The 19471-nt window shown below is 47.4% G+C and overlaps 1 protein-coding gene across 1 annotated transcript in view; it reads right to left on the reverse strand.

Moving 5' to 3' along the window:
• Nucleotides 1-19471, reverse strand: part of PDLIM1 (PDZ and LIM domain 1) — a 46089-nt gene that overhangs the window by 10720 nt on the left and 15898 nt on the right. Inside the window, exons 2-4 of the mRNA XM_032312357.1 lie at nucleotides 18112-18263; nucleotides 15938-16022; nucleotides 11660-11859 (exon numbers count right to left, since the gene is read on the reverse strand). Coding sequence (XP_032168248.1) covers nucleotides 11660-11859; nucleotides 15938-16022; nucleotides 18112-18263 — 437 coding nt within the window. The remainder of the gene's footprint in view (nucleotides 1-11659; nucleotides 11860-15937; nucleotides 16023-18111; nucleotides 18264-19471) is intronic.

The raw sequence follows: 19471 nt of genomic DNA on the forward strand, positions 1-19471 counted from the left end.
GCCCTGTCCATGGCTGCTGGCTGGTCCCTGCCTTTGTCTCCTTCTCCGCACTGCCCCCCACAGGGGCCTGGGGGAGCCTCCCATCCCCCAGACAGATGGGGCCCCTTGAGGAGTAGTCTTCCTCAAGGGCCACTTCTTCCCTTGGCTCACCTGTTCAGCCCTGCTCAGTTGTATACCTGACTCTCTGTGAGTCTTGAGTTCTGAGCTTGCCCTGTGTAAATACATTACATTATTTCTGATAAATCTTTTTTCTTATTACACTCAGAACTATTTTAAAATCAAGATCAGACCATGGAATGTTCTTGGTAGAATTCTTCCCCTTCTTTGGTATATGTTGTTATGTCTGGCGGCCACCAAGGGAACGCTAAAAATGACAAAGCTCAAACCACAACGTCATCACATACTCTTCCAACACATAGTCTTGTAAAGTATTTCTGTGATAAAAAAAAAAAAAAGGAAAACAATTTACTATTCTTTGGGTCCATGGTCAAAGGAACAAGACTGATAAAAAGGGAAGGTCAAGCAAAGCCTTATTTCGTGCCAAGCATCAAGAATCAAACCGACCGGCCAGAGCCGCCTCTTACAAAGAGGCGACCCCTCCCAGCCTCACAGACTAACTTTTATAGAGCAAAGGCCATGTGGTTGAGCCTGGCCACACACAGGTGGCCAATCGAATTACAATTCACCCTATAGCAGTTATTTGAACTAGCCTATCACTCTGGTCAGAATTGGCGTCCAAAAGGCAGGGCCCACGTACTTGGGTGGTTAGGGAGGTGCTTTCCTGACTGGATGTCTCCACCTGGCTTGACTCATCCTTGTATTCTGGTCTCTGTTACCTCCCCCTGACCTGACATGTCCTGGTATATGGGCTCTGTTATCAGAGGCTGGTCAGTCATATTTTTCTGGTTTCCCAGACTTGTTTCTAAGTAAGTTCCTCTGGGGGGGCAGGGTCAATCTAAGTTTACTGCATAAACAACAAAATGGCTCGCTCTGGCTAAGCAGGCCCTTACACTATTTATTCTCAAATAATGATTACATTGTTCTCCCACTTGACAACTTGTAAAACCCATTCGATATTCATTCCTTATTTCAAGGATTGATACATCTAATTCAAAAACAGTATCATCAGCAAAGAATAAAAAAGATAAACCAAAAACTCTTAACTATAGAGAGAACAAACTGATGGTTACCAGAGGGAGGTGGGGCAGGGGGGACCAGGGTGGCGGGGGTTGTGAGAGGATGGGGGAAACAGGTGATAGAAATGAAGAAGACACTTAACTATACTGGAATTTAAAAAAATCAATATCTTATAAAAAAACAAACAAACAAAACAAAACCAAAAATAATATCCTGAATATGTTACAAAAGTAATTCTAGGACAAAAATAGTGCATAAGAAATTGAGGGGGGAAAAAAAGAAGCAAAAAAAAAAAAAAGCATTCTCATTTTTCATTTATAGTAACTACGGAATAAAGAATTCTATAGTGATAAGGTTTCAAAAATACAATGGACATGACTGAGTCACCAGGGAAAAAAGTAGGGAGGGGGTACTGAAAGTTACCACATTCTTCTGAACCCAGTCTTTACCATTTAGTAACAAAATACAAGTTTTTAATCAAATTCAACTCCTTAAAAAAAAACAAAAAACAATTCCTTTGGGCTATCTAGACTTTACATTCTTTGTTTCCTAGTTCTTAATTGTCTTGGAGTCACAGTTGGTGCTGAAATGTTTCCTGTTTTGTTAACATGTTACTTAAATGTTTCATATTTTCTCCCTCTCTTTTAGGCCCAGGCCCCAGGGCCTGCCGCCACCACCCACCACCCACCTCCCCACCCACCTATGAGAGCCAGGTGTTCAAGGATGTCAGTGGGTCCTTGGAATGAGAAGAAATTTCCAGTCAGCTTGTCTCACAGAGCAAGATTCCAGAGGCTGAGCCTGATGGCCCTGTGATCCCCCCAGGACTGTTCCAGCCAAAAGAGCAGCTGAGGTGAAGGTCGGGTCAAAAAGGACAGAGAACAGCAGACTCCTGACTCTGGGCCATGAATCAACACAGCAGCCCTGGAATGAAAGTCTATTCCACCGAAATAATGAGGTGGCTAGAGCGGGGACATAAGGGGGTCTTCTATTTTTTTTTTTTTTTTTAAACTTGAGCCAGCACCTGTGTGGCAACCTGATAATCCATATACAGAGCCCAACAAAAACAAGGAGGCCGCAAGAAAAAGTCCCCACTGCTGATACAACCTTAATGGCATGTCTTCCCACATAGTGTGTCAACTTTGGTTCCTCCCTAAAACTGCCTGTTTTAGGACAAAGTCTGGGACCAAAAAAGGCAGTACTTGAATTATAAGAAGCATCCAGGCAGGCGGAAGATATTCTCTTCACAAAAATCTTTCTCCCAGGGGCGCCTGGGGGGCTCAGTCAGTTAGGTGTCTGCCTTCAGCTCAGGTCATGATCCCAAGTTCCTGAGATCGAGCCCCGTGATGGGCTCCCTGCTCATCAGGGAGTCTGTTTATCCTGCTCCCTCTGCCCCTCCACCAGCTCATGCTTGGGCAGGCTCTCTCCCTCTGTCAAATAAATAAAATCTTTAAAAAAAAAACAAACTCAGGGCACCTGGATGGCTCAGTCACTTAAGCAACTGCCTTCGGCTTAGGTTATGATCCCAGGGTCCTGGGATAGAGCCAGCATTGGGCTCCCTGCTCAGTGGGGAGTCTGCTTCTCCCTCTCCCTCTGCCCTTCACCCTGCTTGCGCAGGCTCTCTAGCAAATAAATAAAATCTTTTAAAAAAATTTTTAAAAATTAAAAATTAGGGGGGAATAAAAAAGATGAAGTAGCCATATTTCTTCCTATTCCACCCACTAAGTGTAACTAAAATCCCTGGACATCACATATACAAGGACCATGAGACTGGAGAGGAAGCAGGAGGCACACCAGAGAGGGGAATTGGGGCTCGAGGAAGAACGCTGTGGTTGAGTTCCCTGAGTTTTCTTCTGGCCTCACAGATCCCAGACGAGTTGCTGAGGAGGCAACGACCCAGAAGAAGGGCAGTGAGTACAGACAAAAGCCCCAAGGATCTGCTCCCTCTCCAACCAAAGCACCGAGCAAGGGGAGCCAGCCTGACACAGCACTGGGAAGCAAGAACGTTTTTCCTGCCTGCAAATGCCAGAAGAAAAGACTTCCCGGTGGGAAGTCCAGCCTTCCGCCCTCACCAGGCTGTGACGAGGCACCAAGAGGACACTCCGGGGTAGCATCACAGAAGGCCCAGTTGGAAGCCCAAGTCTCAGCTTGGGACAAAAAAAGCCTGGTGGGAAGTGAGGCGCCTGACCACCACTCAGCCATAACAAGGCCATCACTCTCCTCCAGTGGTGGCAGTGGAGGCCATGTGGGTAGGCAGACCTCTCACTCCTGTCCAGCAGTCAGGAGCAGCCGCAGGTGTCTCAGAGCCAGAGCAGGGAAACCGGACTCTACTCCTACCTTTGGGAAGACTACTCTTCAAGGGGGCCCATCTCCTGCCTGGGGGATGGGAGGCTCCCCCAGGCCCCTGTGGGGGGCAGGGCGGAGAAGGAGACAAAGGCAGGGACCAGCCAGCAGCCATGGACAGGGCTGGTGGCTGGCTTCCCCTCCCCCCAGGCAGCCAGCACGAGTGACCTGTGGAGAAGTCTCTCCGCGTCCATCTTGACCTTCCCTGGCAGCAGCAAAGCGTTTTCACTCTTGAAGCTTTCATCGACACAGCTGACTCGGCTTCCAGCGGGGACCCGAGTACTCCAAGTGCCCCAGGAGGTGGACCGGGAATGAGAGAGGAGGAGTAGGAGAGGGAGAGGTAACCCGGGGAGAATCCCCCACTATGATTGCTATACCCCGCTATATCCGTTTTCTTTTTAAAAGGGAATGGGAACAAATGACACGTGGGTGGGTGGGTGGGTGGGCGGTGAGTGAGGAAATGTCCCTGGCACACTTCACTGGCACTTGGAGAAGTGGCTTCAGCCCTGCAGACAGAGCGCTCACACTTGCCGGGAGCCACTGCCTGCGCCCTTAGACCCGGGAGGCGGCCCGGCGGGCTGGGTGGCCCAGAGCTCTGTTACCCACAGAGGATGCCAAGCTTGTGCACAAACCCATCCCTCTGCGCAGGGACAGTGCGCCAGCATCTGACGTTTGTGCTGTGGTCCCGCCGGGTGTACCGTCCCTATGCCCTGCAGTGTGGCAGCTTCTGGAAAAGCAGCGGAGGCTGAGAAGCTGGCGGATCTGAAACCAGATCTCCAGGAAAGGACTAGAGGAGATGCTGATGGCAAAGAAGCACATGAAAAGATGTTTGCCATCTTCACCCACGAGGGAAGTGCAAATCAAAACCACCATACGATATTACCTTTATGAGAATGGCGCAAGTAAAAAATAGTGACGGCACCAAGTGCTAGAAAGGATACGGAAAAACTTGATTATTCACACACTGTGGGGAGGAATGTAAAATGGTACAGTCTGCAGAACAGTTTTGCAGTTTCACAAATTTAAACATGTAAGTAAGTACCTGGGCATTTAACCCAAAGAGATAAAAATTTATGGTTGCACAAACACCTGTTCATAAACGTCTATAGCAGCTTGATTTGTAAGAGCTGTAAACAAGAAACAACCCAGATGTGCTTCAATGGGTGAACGGCTAAACAAACTGTACCATCCACACCACGGAATAAAGACAAATCAGGAAAGAACAACTAGACAGAAGATCAATAAGGAAACACGGGTACTGAACCACATGCAGACCAATCGAACCCAACAGACATACAGAACACTACACCCAACAACAGGAGAATACACATTCTTCTCAAGTGCACAGGGGATATTCTCTAAGATACATCATGTTGGGCCACAAAATAATCTTAAATTTAGGAAGACTGCGATCACTAAGTATCTTTTCTGACACTAATGGAATGAAGTTCTCAACAGCAGAAGGAAAACTGGAAAAATTAAAAAAAAAAAATGGAACTTAAACAATACACTCCTGAACAACCAATGGGACAAAGAAAAAAATCACAAGAGAAATTAGAAAATACTTTGGGACAAATAAAAATAAAAAAACAACATACTAAAATTTACAGGATGTGGCAAAAGCTAAGAGGGGACTTCGTAGCAGTAAACACCTCATTAAAAAAGAAGCGAAATCTCACAAGTAAGCAAACTTTACGTCTCAAGGGACAAGAAAAAGAAGAAGTAAACCCAAAGTTGGCAAAAGGAAGAAAATAATAAAGGTTAGAGCAGAATCAAACAAAACAGAGAGGAGAAAAACAACAGAAAACCATCATCAAAATTATTGAGTGTGCTGTTTTTAAAAAGATCAACAAAACTGACAAACTTTTAGCTAGACTCAGAAAAAGGGAAGATCCAAATAATAAAAAACAGAAATGAAAGAAGAGACATTACAGTGGATCTGACAGAAAGAAAAAGTGTCAAAAGAGATTATTATGAACAATATGCACAAACTGGATAACTAAGAAGAAACAGATAAATCCCTAGAAACATCCAACCTACCAAAATGAAATCATGAAAGGAAAAAGTCTGAGCAGACCTATAATAAATGACAAAATAGACTCAGTAATCAAGTCCCCCACAACAAAAGACCCAGGACCAGATGGCTTCATTGGAGAATTCCACCAAACAATGAAAGCAGAATTGACACCAGGGCACCTGCGTGGCTCAGTTGTTTGGGCGTCTGACTCTTGATTTCCACTCAGTCATGATCTCAAGGTTGTGGAATTGAGCCCCGTGTAGGGTTCCACATGCTGCAGGATACACTGTTGGTGGGAACGTAAAATAGCACAGCATTACAGAAAACGCTAGGAACATTCTTCAAAAGATAAAAAATAAAATTACTATATGATCCAACAATCCCATTTTGGGGTATCTAGCCACAAGAATTAAAATCAGGATCTCGGGGCATCTGGGTGGCTCAGTGGGTTAAAGCCTCTGCCTTCGGCTCAGGTCATGATCCCAGGGTCCTGGGATCAGGCCCCGCATCGCATCGGGCTCTCTGCTTGGCAGGAAGCCTGCTTCCCTTCCTCTCTCTCTGTCTGCCTCTCTGCCTACTTGTGATCTCTGTCTGTCAAATTAATTTTAAAAAATAATAATAAAAATCTTTTAAAAAAATCAGGACCTCAAAAATGTATCTGCACACTCATGTTCACTGTAACATTAGTCACAATCGCTGAGGGGTGGGAGCGGTCTGAACATCTGCTGACAGATGAATGGATAAAGCGAATGTGGTAATAGAAGATGGGAGGATTGATGAGCCTTAAAAAAAAAAATCTTGTCACATGCTGCAACATGGATGAACCTTGATGACATTAGGCTGAGTGGAATAAACCAGTCACAATATGGCCAGTACCACATGATTCTACTTATGTGAGGTTCCTCAAGCAGTCACTCTGAGAAACCGAGTGCGAGGGGCACCTGGGTGGCTCGGTCAGTTAAGCATCAGACCCTTGGTTTCAGCTCAGGTCATGATCTCAGGGTTGTAGGATCGAGCCCATGTCTGGCTCCTCCCTGGGTAGGGAGCCTGGTTAAGACTCTCTCTCCGTGGAGCACCTGGGTGGCTCAGTGGGTTAAAGCCTCTACCTTTGGCTCAGGTCATGATCCCAGGGTCCTGGGATCGAGCTGCACATCGGGCTCTCTGCTCAGCAGGGAGCCTGCTTCCTCCTCTCTCTCTGCCTGCCTCTCTGCCTCCCTCTCTGCCTACTTGTGATTGCTCTGTCAAATAAATAAATAAAAATCTTTAAAAAATCAAAAAAACCTCTCCCTCTCCCTCTGCCCAGTGCAGAAGGGGGAAAGGGGGCTGTTCAGTGTATACAGAATTTCAGTTTCACAAGATGAAAAAAGTCCTAGAGATCTGTTGCACAATGACCCACATATAGTTACCAGTCCTATACACTTAAAAATGGTTAAGTTGGTCTATTTTACATTAAGTATTTTTTACCACAGTGAAAAAAAAAATCCTTAGAACAGGAAAAAAGGGAACTACTGGTACATAAGATGACCTGAATACATCGAACAGATTTCCAGTGAATTATGCTGAGTAAAAAAAAGCCAATTCTAGAAAATTGCCTCTTGTATGATTCCATTAATAGAACATTCTTGAAATAACAGAAGTATAGAAATGGATAGCAGATGAATGGCTGCAGGGGGTTAAGGGGGTACAGTGAGGGGGAGGGTGGGTGGCGGGGTAAGGGGGTGCGGCTACCCTTGTAGGGATGGAAATCTTGTCTGTCTTGACCATACCGATGGCAACATGGTTTTTTTGATACTGTGCTATAGTTTTCAAGGTGGTACCACCACTGAAGGGAACTGGGTAAAGGCTATAGGGAACCTCTCTCCATTATTTCCTCTGACTGCATGTGAATCTACATTTACTTTAAAATAAAGAGTTTAATTAAGCTTAAGAAATCTTTCTCCACACAAGGGAAAGTTAAGTGCCAACTGGAAAAAAAGCAGAGATTTTAGTACTTGGTGGTTCTGTCAGTGGGGCTGAAGCAGGCAGGCTGACTCAGAAAAACTCTTCACATCTGAGGTGCCTCAACTTGGTTACCCTGTCGTTCACCAAAACATGCAGTTCTGAGAAACCCTAGATAATCCTTTTGGGAAAGGGAGCCTAGCCAGAAGGCGCTGAGTTTTAGTCTTCAAAGGCCTAGATGCTGGACTTGTAATAAGAAACCAGAGGAGTAATTATGGCCATCAGGAGAGGAGGGAGGAACGCCCAGACTCCAGAGCCAGTTTTCTGGGAGCCGTTGGCAAGTTTAGCCAGGGGGTAAAGAGCCACCGCCATGATGGAAATTTTCTTCTGATCCGGCTCCGAATGAGTCAAGGTTAATACAATAGCTCTGACATCATTTGAACAGAGAACAATGCATCCCTTTATTTCCACTGCACCTGCTTAGAAATATACCTTGTGAGTATACGGGGGAGGGTGGGGATTGCCTGAGAACACAAGCTGCAAAGCCAGTGTCTTTGTTTTTGTTGTTGTTGTTTTAAGATTATTTATTTATCTGAGAGAGAAAGCAGAGCAAGCAAGAGAGAACATGAGTCGGGGGGGAAGGGGCAGAGGCAGAGGGAGAAGCAGGCTCCCCGCTGAGATGGGAGTCTGATGCAGAACTCAATCCCAGGACCCTGGGATCATGACCTGAGCTGAAGGCAGATGCTCAACCGACTGAGCCACCCAGGCATCCCGAATCCAGTGTCTTTGGACTGCTGTGTCGGGTAAGGGAACCCAGCCACTCCATCAGAAAGCGGACGAACTGGACTGGCTGGCTGGACTTGAGCTACGATGCTAGAAAGAAAGCGGTCTACTGGGAGTCATAGCAATATCTTCTCCAAAACACTTATCCACATGCTTCTGCTCTTCTGGAGCCCCCGGTACTCAGAGGTGAAATCAGTGACAACTGGCATTCACTGAGCACCTGTGCCAGGTGTGACCTGCACACGTCACCGTCACTGCGTTCTCTAAATAACCTGCTGGGGAGGCGGAAAGCCTGACGTGCGCCTTGGAGATGGGGAGGCTGAGTCTCACAGAAGCTACGTGGTCTGCCCAACATAAGACGCCTACCTGGGATTCACGGGCCCTCTAGACACAAGATGTGTACCTTTAGGCAAGTATAAAGTGGCATCACATCTACAAGGAAACCCAGGCCCTGAATCACCAGAAAATGACCAGAGCCCTTCAAGTCGGCTGAAAGAGGTCAGAGCGCAGGCGAAAGCTTTCAGCTGAACGGGGCAACATTTCCTCCACCCACGTGGTACACAACAGGGACTCCATACATGAGTGTTAAGCGAAACTGCCCCAAAGGCTGTCCCATTCAGCTGTGTGTGTGTCCTGGGAAGCCAGGCGGCAGATGGTGCCCTCTTGCCTGCCATTCCAGTTTAATCTGGAAACAGCAATGCTGTCTGTATTCTGGTCACATGGGGACGCGGCCCTGGGACGCCCAATGAGACAGGGCGCCATGCACACACACACTGTGCTGCTTTGAAGTGTCTGGGACAAAGAAACTCAAGAGGGAGCCCCGGGGAATCAGTGATGACCTCAGACGCAAAGTATGAAGTGAGCCAATTCTCAAACCTCGGTGAATGTTACAGACTTAACAAGGCGGGTGAATGAGTGCTTGGGGCCTTCTGCTGACCGAGCAAGCCAGCTACCCGTGGCTGCGGCCGCACAGGAGAGTCTGTCTCTGCCGAGAACGCACAAGCAGCCTCTCTGAAGCGGGCAGGGAAGCCGACCCTCACGACGGGCAGCACAGCCCTTTTGGGCCCTGCCTCTGCCATGGGCTGCTGGTATTCCCGCTGTTTCTGGATTTATCCCCAGAGTCTGGGGTGAGGTCGAAGCACGGCCCCTTGTGCTGAGAAAATCTGGAAGGAGGGCCCTGACAGCGGGAAGACTCAGCATGGCTACAGCCAGAAGGTCTGCGACAGGAGGGGACAGGGGCTGGAGGAAAGGCTTGCACATGTCCCAACAGTTTCAGACTTAATTGTTTCAGGAAGAGGGGAGAAGGTGGGGAGCATAAGAAAAGAAAGAAGACATTAATGAAGGAAAAACCACCCAAGCCAGACTAAAAATACTCCCCCAGCACATACTTCTCCCAATGCATAGCAGTTCTTTCAATCAAGGATGTGTCATTTCCTGGGTTATTAAATCCAGATCATGGAACATTCCACTCGGGGACAGTAAAAGAGGGTCATGTTCTCAGCCTCTCCCATCACCAAAGAAGCAAAGAACAGGGATCATGGCCCTTGGCATTTGGCCGCTCGGCTCCCCACGGGGCTGTCCGTGGAAAGCCCAGGGGGCCCAGCATGATATGCTTTCTCAGGTTCCCCCACAAGCCCCCGCAGTCACCTGGAAGGCTATCATCATCCCAAGCCACTCAGCCCCTGCAGGAAACATAATCTGGGGAAGCAGCAGCATGAGTAGTCACCTTGTCTCGGTTACTACAATAAATATCAGTGACCTTGAACATCTTGTAACAAAGCCAAAGTCACTCAGCAAAACGTCTCTCCTTCTAGACTCTAAGGAACTTAAAGGAAATTGCGGAGCCTTTCAGCTGGGCCCAGGGACCTGCATACAGTGGGTGTCCAATAACGTCCATCTCCCTTTTCCGGGGAGAGGGCGACAGCTATCAGCATGGTCTGATGAAGGAACCCTTGGGAAGGACAGCACTTTCCACTCATTTAAGTTGTCTGGAACCTCCTGTGCCTTAACCTCTCCCAACCTACATCTGAAGCAACGGGTGTGCAATTTATTCACTGGAAGAGCTGACCCGGTTCTTGTTCAAGTAAGAAACTGAACAGCAAACAGGCTTCGGTGCAAACACAAGCACTGAGGATTCCAAGTGGAAAGATGCTCAGAGATCAGACAAGATTCGGACCATGCGGTAGTGTCCAACCAATGTGACTCTCACCAACGTTTAAAAACCAGGTTTCAGGTTTTTAAAAAAGGCTTTCTGGTTTCCATATCAGTGAAATTAACCAACCGAAATTAACGAATCAGCAGGGCTGCCGGAGCCACTCTGGGCCTGTGGCTCTGCAGCTGCCCACAGGCCACTCTGCTCCGCCTCGTCTGCACTCTGAGCTCTCTCAGGATCTTCCCACCCACCTTTGGGCATGTGATGGGACAACGCACAACCTAGTCCCCCATTTTTCATCCCAGGGAACTGGTCCCACTTCCTGTTCTCCTTTCTCAAACCTAGTTCCTTTGCTGTGGGCTGTGTTAGCCCCAGTGTTTCTGGATTCATCTTTGAAGAGTCTGGGATGGGGCCCCCCGGGTGGCTCAGTCAGTTAAGCATTCAATCTCAGCTCAGGTCTGGACTCAGGGTTATGAGTTCAAGCCCCGCATTGGGCTCCATGCTGGGCGCAAAGCCTACTTTAAAAAAAAAAAAAAAACAAACACCAACCAACCAACAAATCTGGGACAGAGCAGACACTGGGCCCCCTCTGCTAGGAAGCCAGACGATACTTCGGATAAAGACTTAGAGGCAACTGCGGCCAAATGGCTGGTGATAGGAGGGGACAGGCCTCCCTAGCCCTGAGAAAGATGCTTCCTTAGGCGTCTCTACCCTGTCCGCCTACAGCCCCCTCACCCTGCCTCTGCCCCCAGTCAGAACCTGTTCCGACAGACACACATTCATCTCCTCACAAACTTCTCTTCTATTGTTCCCACTCTGGGGGAAGAACAGCAAACACTCGTTCACAAAAACTCATCATGAAGTCCACGTCCCTTGCTCAGGTCAGACGGTGAACACCAGGAAGAGCCCCAAACTATACGAAAGAATGCCTCAGAAATCTCTAGGCTGCCAGAGAAGGAAGGTGACCACTGAGAAGATGAGGATGACCAAAGAAATCCAGGAAAGAAGGAAATAGGTCTCGGGGAATAACGGATTCGTTTGTGCCAGGCGGAGTTCTAGGCATTTTACACATTACTTCTTATGGGCCAACAACCCTACAAGGCAGGTGGTATTTGCCCCTTTCTAGAGATAAGGAAAATGAAGGCAGAAAGCACAGTGCTAGGGTAGACATTTTTCTCTCTGGGCTGGAGGAGGCTCCAGCTCCCTCCACCTGCTGTGGACCATGAACTTGGTCCTGCTGGGAAGGGCCTTTTCCAGGACTGGCCTGTAGGGGGAATTCAAAGGCTACTTACGCTCTCCCGTTCGTCTCCTGCCCGCCGGCTGCTGTCTTGGACTCCAAGGCATTGTTGAAGTTGGTTATGTTTTCAGAGGAATAGAGGCCAGCCGGGTTGTTGTACTGGTTTGTGATGAGCCTGGGGGCAGAGCTGGAGGCCGGTGAGGCAGTGAAGGGCATGGCACTCCGGTTGTGGGCACTCCCTATGTGCAGTACCTCCTGTCAGCAGAGTTCAGAGCAGAAATCAGGGGGCGCTCAGTGCATACCACTGGAGGGGCAGTGCAGGCTGAGCTCCAGAAAGGAAGCTCCGGAGGCCCTGGGTCCACACCAACCTTCATCGGAAGGGCCCCGACACGCCCAGTAGACACACAGGCAATGAGCAGGGAAGCCTTAAGATGGGCGAGGGTGCGCCTTCGCACGCCAGCAACGTTTTCTTATTCTTCCCTGAGGCCCAGTCAGGCCTGAGCTGCTGCTGGGCGCCCCTGGGCACAACACCCCTACATGCCTTGGACCGCCAAGATCCAAGCTGGGGCTGATACACCCTTGCAGGGCACATTCCAGAGGGATTAAGGTACAAGGAGGAGGAGAACACAAGTCTGTGTGCAGCAGGAATGATAAAAGGTGGAGACAAATCCCCTAGGATCCAGGGGGTTACACCAGCAGGATAAGAAGCTGTGGGGCCACCGGGCAAAGCACCGCTGAGGAGGCCAGGGTGGCCCAGTGCTCGGGCAGGAAGGGGTAAAGGGAGCAGGGGATCTGCAGTTTCTTGCAGGAGGCCAAGGCTCACCAAACGGAAGGCTGGGAGCTACCTGCTAGAGAGGCGTGCCCAGGTGTCCCTCCTTCTGTAACGTGAGACAGCGCCCCCGCAGCCCCTCCCTGCGCAGCCACTGGAGCCTGGATAATTCCTACAGGGATAACAGCTCAGAGCTTCTTTACAAACACACCCCCACCTCCACGCCCACCAGCCTGACACTTTTTAAACGAACATTCCTGTTCTTAAAAATCATGGCTTTTCCTGACAACACAATTAGAAAGGTGCTTTCTGCACAAACATTCTGGACCCGGCCCACAGCAAGGACTGTGCGGCGACTACACTCGACCTGCACCCTATTTTCTGTGTTCCCCAACACAGGACTTTCCTGAACCCTGGCCTCTTTCTTCATACCCAGGCCCAGAACAACTGGCCCCGTAAGAGTTCTTTTGGGGGAAACTTCTTGTTCTTCCTCCCCCAACCCCCGCCCGGCTCTTTTTCACCCAAACTTCAAGCCTTTCATGTTTTCTTAGAAAACATGACAATGAAAAGTAACAGCTTCATTCACCGTGTACTGATCTAAATAAAAATCAAGGAAATATTTTTATGACAGATTTCTTTTTCACTATTCAGACAGTCTTCCTTTTTAACAAGCTGGAACCGGTGAGGTTTTAAAGTAGAAATTACAGTGAGTCCACTTTGTCCACATTGGACAAAAAAGCAAAGTACACAGAGATCACACCCCAAAAAGAGGAAGTACCATCAGTTAAGAAAATAACCTTAGCAGCAACCAAAGCACGGTTAAGTAAATTTTATGGTACAACTCCCGGGAGGAACACTACACAGTCACTTGCAGCAGGGCATCTGCAAATCGGTGGTGGCGGCCTGGGACTGGGGCACAGCCTGCCCTCTCCTCAGCACTTCCTCAGAGCAACACAGGATGCCGAGCACCAACGAAGATTCCTAGTTTTCTGTCTTGGCTCAATTTTCTGGTCACTTCCTGTTTGGCCCTGGGCTAGCTGGAGCTCTCGGAGCCCACTTCTCATCTTTACAGTGGAGTCGACAGAGCCTTCTCTCACACGGACCTGGTGTGACATGTGAGTGTGGCAACCACAGTGACAGGCAAACAGATGTCCAACCAGCGTCCCGCCCCTTCTCCCTCCCCAGAAACACAGTTCCAGTGAGAATGGAAGACAGGAGAAAATTATTCCGGTTGGAAATTCTGATTTTTCTCTTTATATAGAATCTGCTGAGAATGTATCTGTTTTGTACATAAAAGGAATATCTCTAACCCCATGTGAATACTGGTCTTTCCAGAAGTCAGGCAGTTAATTCAGGGCCTGCCTTTTGGAAGGGATGATGTAATTGTTTGGGCTTTGTATTTATCAGTCTCCAAGGAAACTCAATAATGAGGAAATATAAACTAGGTGTGTAACTACTCTGACCTCAGATAAGCTGGGGTGGTGGTTGGCATTACATGAACTAACAGATCTTTTAATTATAGATGAACTCTGCTCTTACTCATTCCTTTATTTTAGAATGACTGGAAGTGGAAGGTTTTGGAAAAAGGAGAGTGGGAAGTTTTTCCATAGGAGCAAAGAATTACTGGAATCAAAAAAATATACTCAAGTCGGATGTTAAAATATCTGTAAAGAATTTTTTAAATTCTTTTTTTAAGGAAGAGAACTGCCTCCAAAATATTAACAGAGGGACCAGATTATAGGTTTACAATGAAAACTCAAGACAGAAAAACATGTAAGTGAAACGTTAAGTATTACTTTATTTGTGTGAAAGTAAGATTTTAGGGAGAGCAAATCAAAACAAAATCACTCCTTAGGTATTGTAAAATATATGAAAGCTTAACACATTGAAACTTAACATTTATAGTAAATTCAGCCAAGTGGCTAAGAATTTCTCAAGAAGTTGGAGTTAACGGTGGCATGTTTAAAATTAGTTTGCATGGGGCACCTGGCTGCCTTAGTCGGAAGAGCCTGTGACTCCTGATCTTGGGGTTAGGAGTTCGAGCCCCACGCTGGGTGTAGAGCTTACTTAAAAAATAAATAAATAAATAAACTTTTAAAAAATTACGAAAAAATGGAATTGGTTTGCATAACCGCTGGTTTACTGACTGAGTGCCATTCTCAACCAGCTTTCCTTACAGGAGCTCTACAGAATAACATGTTCATGCCTGTTTTGAAATGCCAGATGCAAAATGGTCCATAATGCAACTCTTAGGATTTCTGAGTATGATTTTTATTCTGTTAATGAAAAAATGTTATGGAACTGTATCTCAGAAATTTTCATGGATACCTTTGAGAAAATATGACTTGGAAATAACCACTCAATTTATCCACACAACACACTTCATGAGTGTTCTTTTTTCCTCTTTTTTTATAAGTTCATTTTCACAGAAGTTTCTCTCATGTATAAAGTATAGCTATCTATGTGTTACCTTTATATTTTATCTTGATTCACCGTAAGAAGTCAGTCAATGTCCCAAATTTAGAAAAAAGTTGAAGTTCAAATCTTCAGTTGGGGTCAAATATATAACAATCACAAACCAGTCTAAGAGAAGTTTTCAAAAGCCATTATCAATTAACTTTTTTTTTTAAGATTTTTTTAAATTTTTAAGTAACCTCTATACCCCACATGGGGCTTGAACTCATAACTCCGACAAGAGTTGTGTGGACCACTGACTCAGTCAGGCCCCCCTATTTATTAACTTATTGATAACAGTTCATTAATGTATCCAAGACACATACTTTGTAAAAAAAGAGCAGGCCATGCACAAGGAATTTCACAAAAGTGTTCTAAACAGGCTAAAGTTTTTTCCCATTATTTCAAAAGAGCATCCATCCGTGGTCGATAACTATAGAAGACAGGCAATTAAGGAGGAAAGAAAATCACTTTTAATCTAACTACCAAGGGACTTGTTTACAAATACGGGGTCTTCAGAGAGTCTCCTGTCCTCAGACAGTTTGGCTGGCAGACTGGACACTGTCCGCCCGGCACGGTCTCAGTCTGCACTGCCACTTTATTTTGTGACTTAGGGGCCCCCCAGAAGCCTCCCTTCTACAGAGATGAGGGAGTCCCACCAGAAGGCTCATGGAGACCAGAGAGTGGGGTCCAGGGAGAGGAGGCGGGGTAACCAGCACACTCTCGCCTCCCAGCTCCAGGCCTCATGACCTAACACCTGTTCTCTCCCTGGTTTGACTGGATCTGAAATGCATGGTGAGCTGAGCCAGCTCCTGGATGTCACCATGGTCCTAACCATCATCCTATTCTGCGCAGGAAGGCGTCCTCCTGCTTCCTGGATCACTTCCTACGCACCCCCCCATGTCCCTGCCCTGGGGCTTTCCAGCTCTGTCCTCTGGGAACTCTCTTACGGGAAGAAGCGAACAGGAGCCAGGTCCCCGCGGTGTCAGTGGCGGGCTCTCCTGGCCTCGGCCCAGGCCTCCAGGGCCAGAGAAACGGGGGTGTGCGAAGAAGCCGTGTCGAAGGCAGAGAAGGCAGGAGCAGCAGCGGCCATGGTGACAGAGTACTTACTTGGGGTTCAGAGGCTAAATTCATCTTGTACGGATGACGCTTCCCTTCCTCGGTCACCAGCGGGGACCAGATCTTTTGTTCCGATCTGCAACAGATGGACAAAACTATTGTTTCATTCATGCTAAATAATATATGCTAAAATCCAGAAAATGCCCCTTCTTGCCTGACTTCTGGCCTCTGAACAAGGGCTCTCCCACCTGCCTTCCCCTCTGTTTGCCAGTCTGATGATGTTTTGTCTGATGGAGGCAACACTCCGCCCCCGAGGGGCTTCCCATGTGGCTCAGACCTCTTCCAGCCTCATCCTCTCTCACTACTGTGTCGCAGCCCCGGCACACCAGCCTCCTCCCCCTCCCCACGCTCCTGAGAAGCCTCGTGCTGTAAGCCCTCGGTCAGGACAGACCCAGCTTCTCCTCTCCTGCTCCTAGTGTTCTTGAGCCAGGCCAGGTAAGCAACTTGTAATTCGTGAAGCACGGTTGGCCCAAATAAAAGCGCTGCCTCCCTTCTTGAGGATGCAGAGGATTTCTCTGTACTGATCATACAGAAACAACCTCAGCCTAGTCCCCACTTCCATTCGTGTAATTTTTTTCCTCTCCAAGAGCAAGAGAATGCTTATGCCAATCCTGCATGGTCAGAGAGCTAAGCACGGGGCCAGAGAGACACAGGACATACCTGATGAGTTCACTGGCAAATGAATTAAAAAAAGAAAGAAAGAATGAATGAATGAATGAATGTCTCTGAAAAGATTTGGACAGGGGCACGTGGGTGGTTCAGTGGGTTAAAGCCTCTACCTTCGGCTCAGGTCGTGATCTCAGGGTCCTGGATCGAGCCCCGCATCAGGCTCTCTGCTCAGCGGGGAGCCTGCTTCCCACCCTCCTCTCTGCCTGCCTCTCTGCCTACTTGTGATCTCTGCCTGTCAAATAAATAAATAAATAATATTAAAAAAAGAAAGAAAGAAAAGGTTTGGACTGAGATAGAAATGGAGATGAGAATGAGGGACAAATGTGCTTTTGAGGGGATAGAAAAAGATGGTGTGGGGTGCCTGGCTGGCTCAGTAGGTAGAGCATGTTGACTCTTGATCTCAGGGTCATGAGTTCAAGTCCCATGTTGGGTGTAGAGTCTACTTGAAAAAAATTGAAAACAAAGGTGCACCTCCTATGAGGCCAGGGCTCTGAAGTATACACAATATTTGGAACTTCTGCCCCACACTTGGTCCTCCCACCAGTCCTACGGCACAAGGTAGAAAAAGTAATAAATCTAGTTCATAGGTAAGAACTGGAGCAAAGGGTTCATGATGACGAGCACTGGAAGCTAAAGTTAAGGCATTAAACAGCAGGTTAGCAGAAGATCAGAATGAAGAATGTGAACTTTTTTAAAAAAGATTTTATTTATTTGACAGAGAGACAGCACAAGCAGAGGGAACGGCAGAGGGAGAGGGAGAAGCAGGCTCCCCACTGAGCAGAGAGCCCGACGCGGGGCTCCATCCCAGGACCCCGGGATCATGACCTGAGCTGAAGGCAGTCACTTAACCTAGGAGCCATCCAGGTGCCCTGAAGAATGTGAACTTGATCCAACAGGAAGGAGGGAGCTCGTAAAGGTTAAACCAAAGCTCTCCTAAAATCACGTCCTTGTACTGCCGCTCCCAAGACTAAACGGAAGCAGGATGGGAAATTCCACCCCCGTTACAGCTCCCAGCGGCCTCTCCTCACACGGCAACCTGGGAGAACATTAGGTCTCCCTTCCTGTAGTGCACTTAAGCTCACGTGCAGCATTCTTGTAAGGTGCTATTTCGCCCTCCTGGGGCCTACCCGCTGCGTGCGGCGGTGGGCACGAGTGGTAGCCTCGTACATTGTCAGTGGTTTCCAGGAAGAAACCTTCATTTCATTTTACCTGACAATACTTCACTGATTTTACTTCCTCAAAGTTTTGGTTGGTCATGTTGGAGCAAGTGAAAATGCAAAGCTCCTAGAGAAAGACGCCCACACTCTGAACAGCACCAGGAAAATTCGAGAGAAAAGGGAACAACCTGGGGAAATCCCAATCCTATAGACCTGCCAGCCTGGGCCTGTCCGCAGCGCACATGGCGCAGAGCTGGGGCTTGAGGCCGACCTGCTGGCGAGGCCGACCTGCTCACACGCTGCCTCCTGTCAAGGGCTGAGCATTTCCATGGGCCTTACCTGGTGACTGTGAGGGTCATGTTGTCTGTGCAGCCCTTGATTTTGTTCTGAGCTTCCAAGTGTGTCATGCTGCTGGTATTTTCCCCATCGATGGCTGTGATCACATCTCCGATGCATAAGTTAGCTATCGCAGCCTTGCTTCCGGGAGTGACCTGTAAATAAAAGGAAGAGTGGTCAGTTACCCTTTGTCTCCAAGGAAGTCACTGAGTAAGTTACCACTGGGGGAAGTAGTCACTGATGTGGACCAGAGCATCTGAAGAGGAAAAAGGGTGGAAATCATAAGTTTCAATAATAACAATCCTTACTATCTCCATAACACATTATGGGTCACAGAGTCCTTTCCTATATACCATGTCATGGGGTCCTTCTAAGAAAGGACACATATCAGTCAGTCTCTATTTTAGAGACCAGGACACTGAGGCTGAAGAAGATCTGCGATTTACCTGGGATCCCCCAACTGGTGTATCACTACATTACCAGCAATCCAACTAGGACATTTCCGGAGCCAGAACACAACCCTGAAGCCAGACCCAATGTTCTTCCCACAGAACCTTATTGCTTCCTTAAAATAAATTACCAAGTACATTAAAAACACACACACGTGGAGAACATTACATACAGCAACAGCCTATTTCTATAAAAATCTTATTATTTAAGCACCAAAAAAAATTGGAACACTGCACATAAAACTGTTCACAGTTACACATTTCCATAATGTTTCCGTTTTTTACAATGATCTTGAATTACTCTTGTAATTAAACAAAGGAATAAAGGGGCACTTGGGTGGCTCAGTCAGCTGAGTATCTGACTCCTGATTTCAGCTCGGGTCTTGATGTCAGGGTCGTGAGTTCAAGCCCCGTGTTGGGCTCCACACTGGGCAGAGAGCCTACTTTAAAAAAAAAAAAGGCAGTAAAGAATATTTTACAATACAGTAGTGTGGCTCACATGGGTCCATCTCCTCCCGCCCGAGGAAGTTGACTATGGTTAGGATCATCCCCCATAGGTGGCTTGTTTCCTGCAGGTAGAATCTTCTGAATTAACGGTTCCAAATTTATGAGCCACCAATGCTTGAAGAAAGCCAGTCATTTACTGCAGTGGGCTGTCAAATCCATCTGTCTGCTGGGCCTTACATGCACACGGGAAAAATACCATGTTCCACTCGCAGACGTATAGCTATTTTTTCAAGTGAACGACAGAGGCTGTTGCAATGAATAAAGCAAAAACGCATTCCGTAGCCGTAATAACTACACAGTAATTTTTTGCTACTAGGTATTTTCTAAACCAAGCAATACCAAAAACACTACTATCGTCCCAGTGTTGATCCGTGACTTTTATATTCAAAGACCTTCCCTGATGGGAC

Source organism: Mustela erminea, chromosome 14 (genome assembly GCF_009829155.1).
Source record: "Mustela erminea isolate mMusErm1 chromosome 14, mMusErm1.Pri, whole genome shotgun sequence".
Lineage (NCBI taxonomy): Eukaryota > Metazoa > Chordata > Mammalia > Carnivora > Mustelidae > Mustela > Mustela erminea.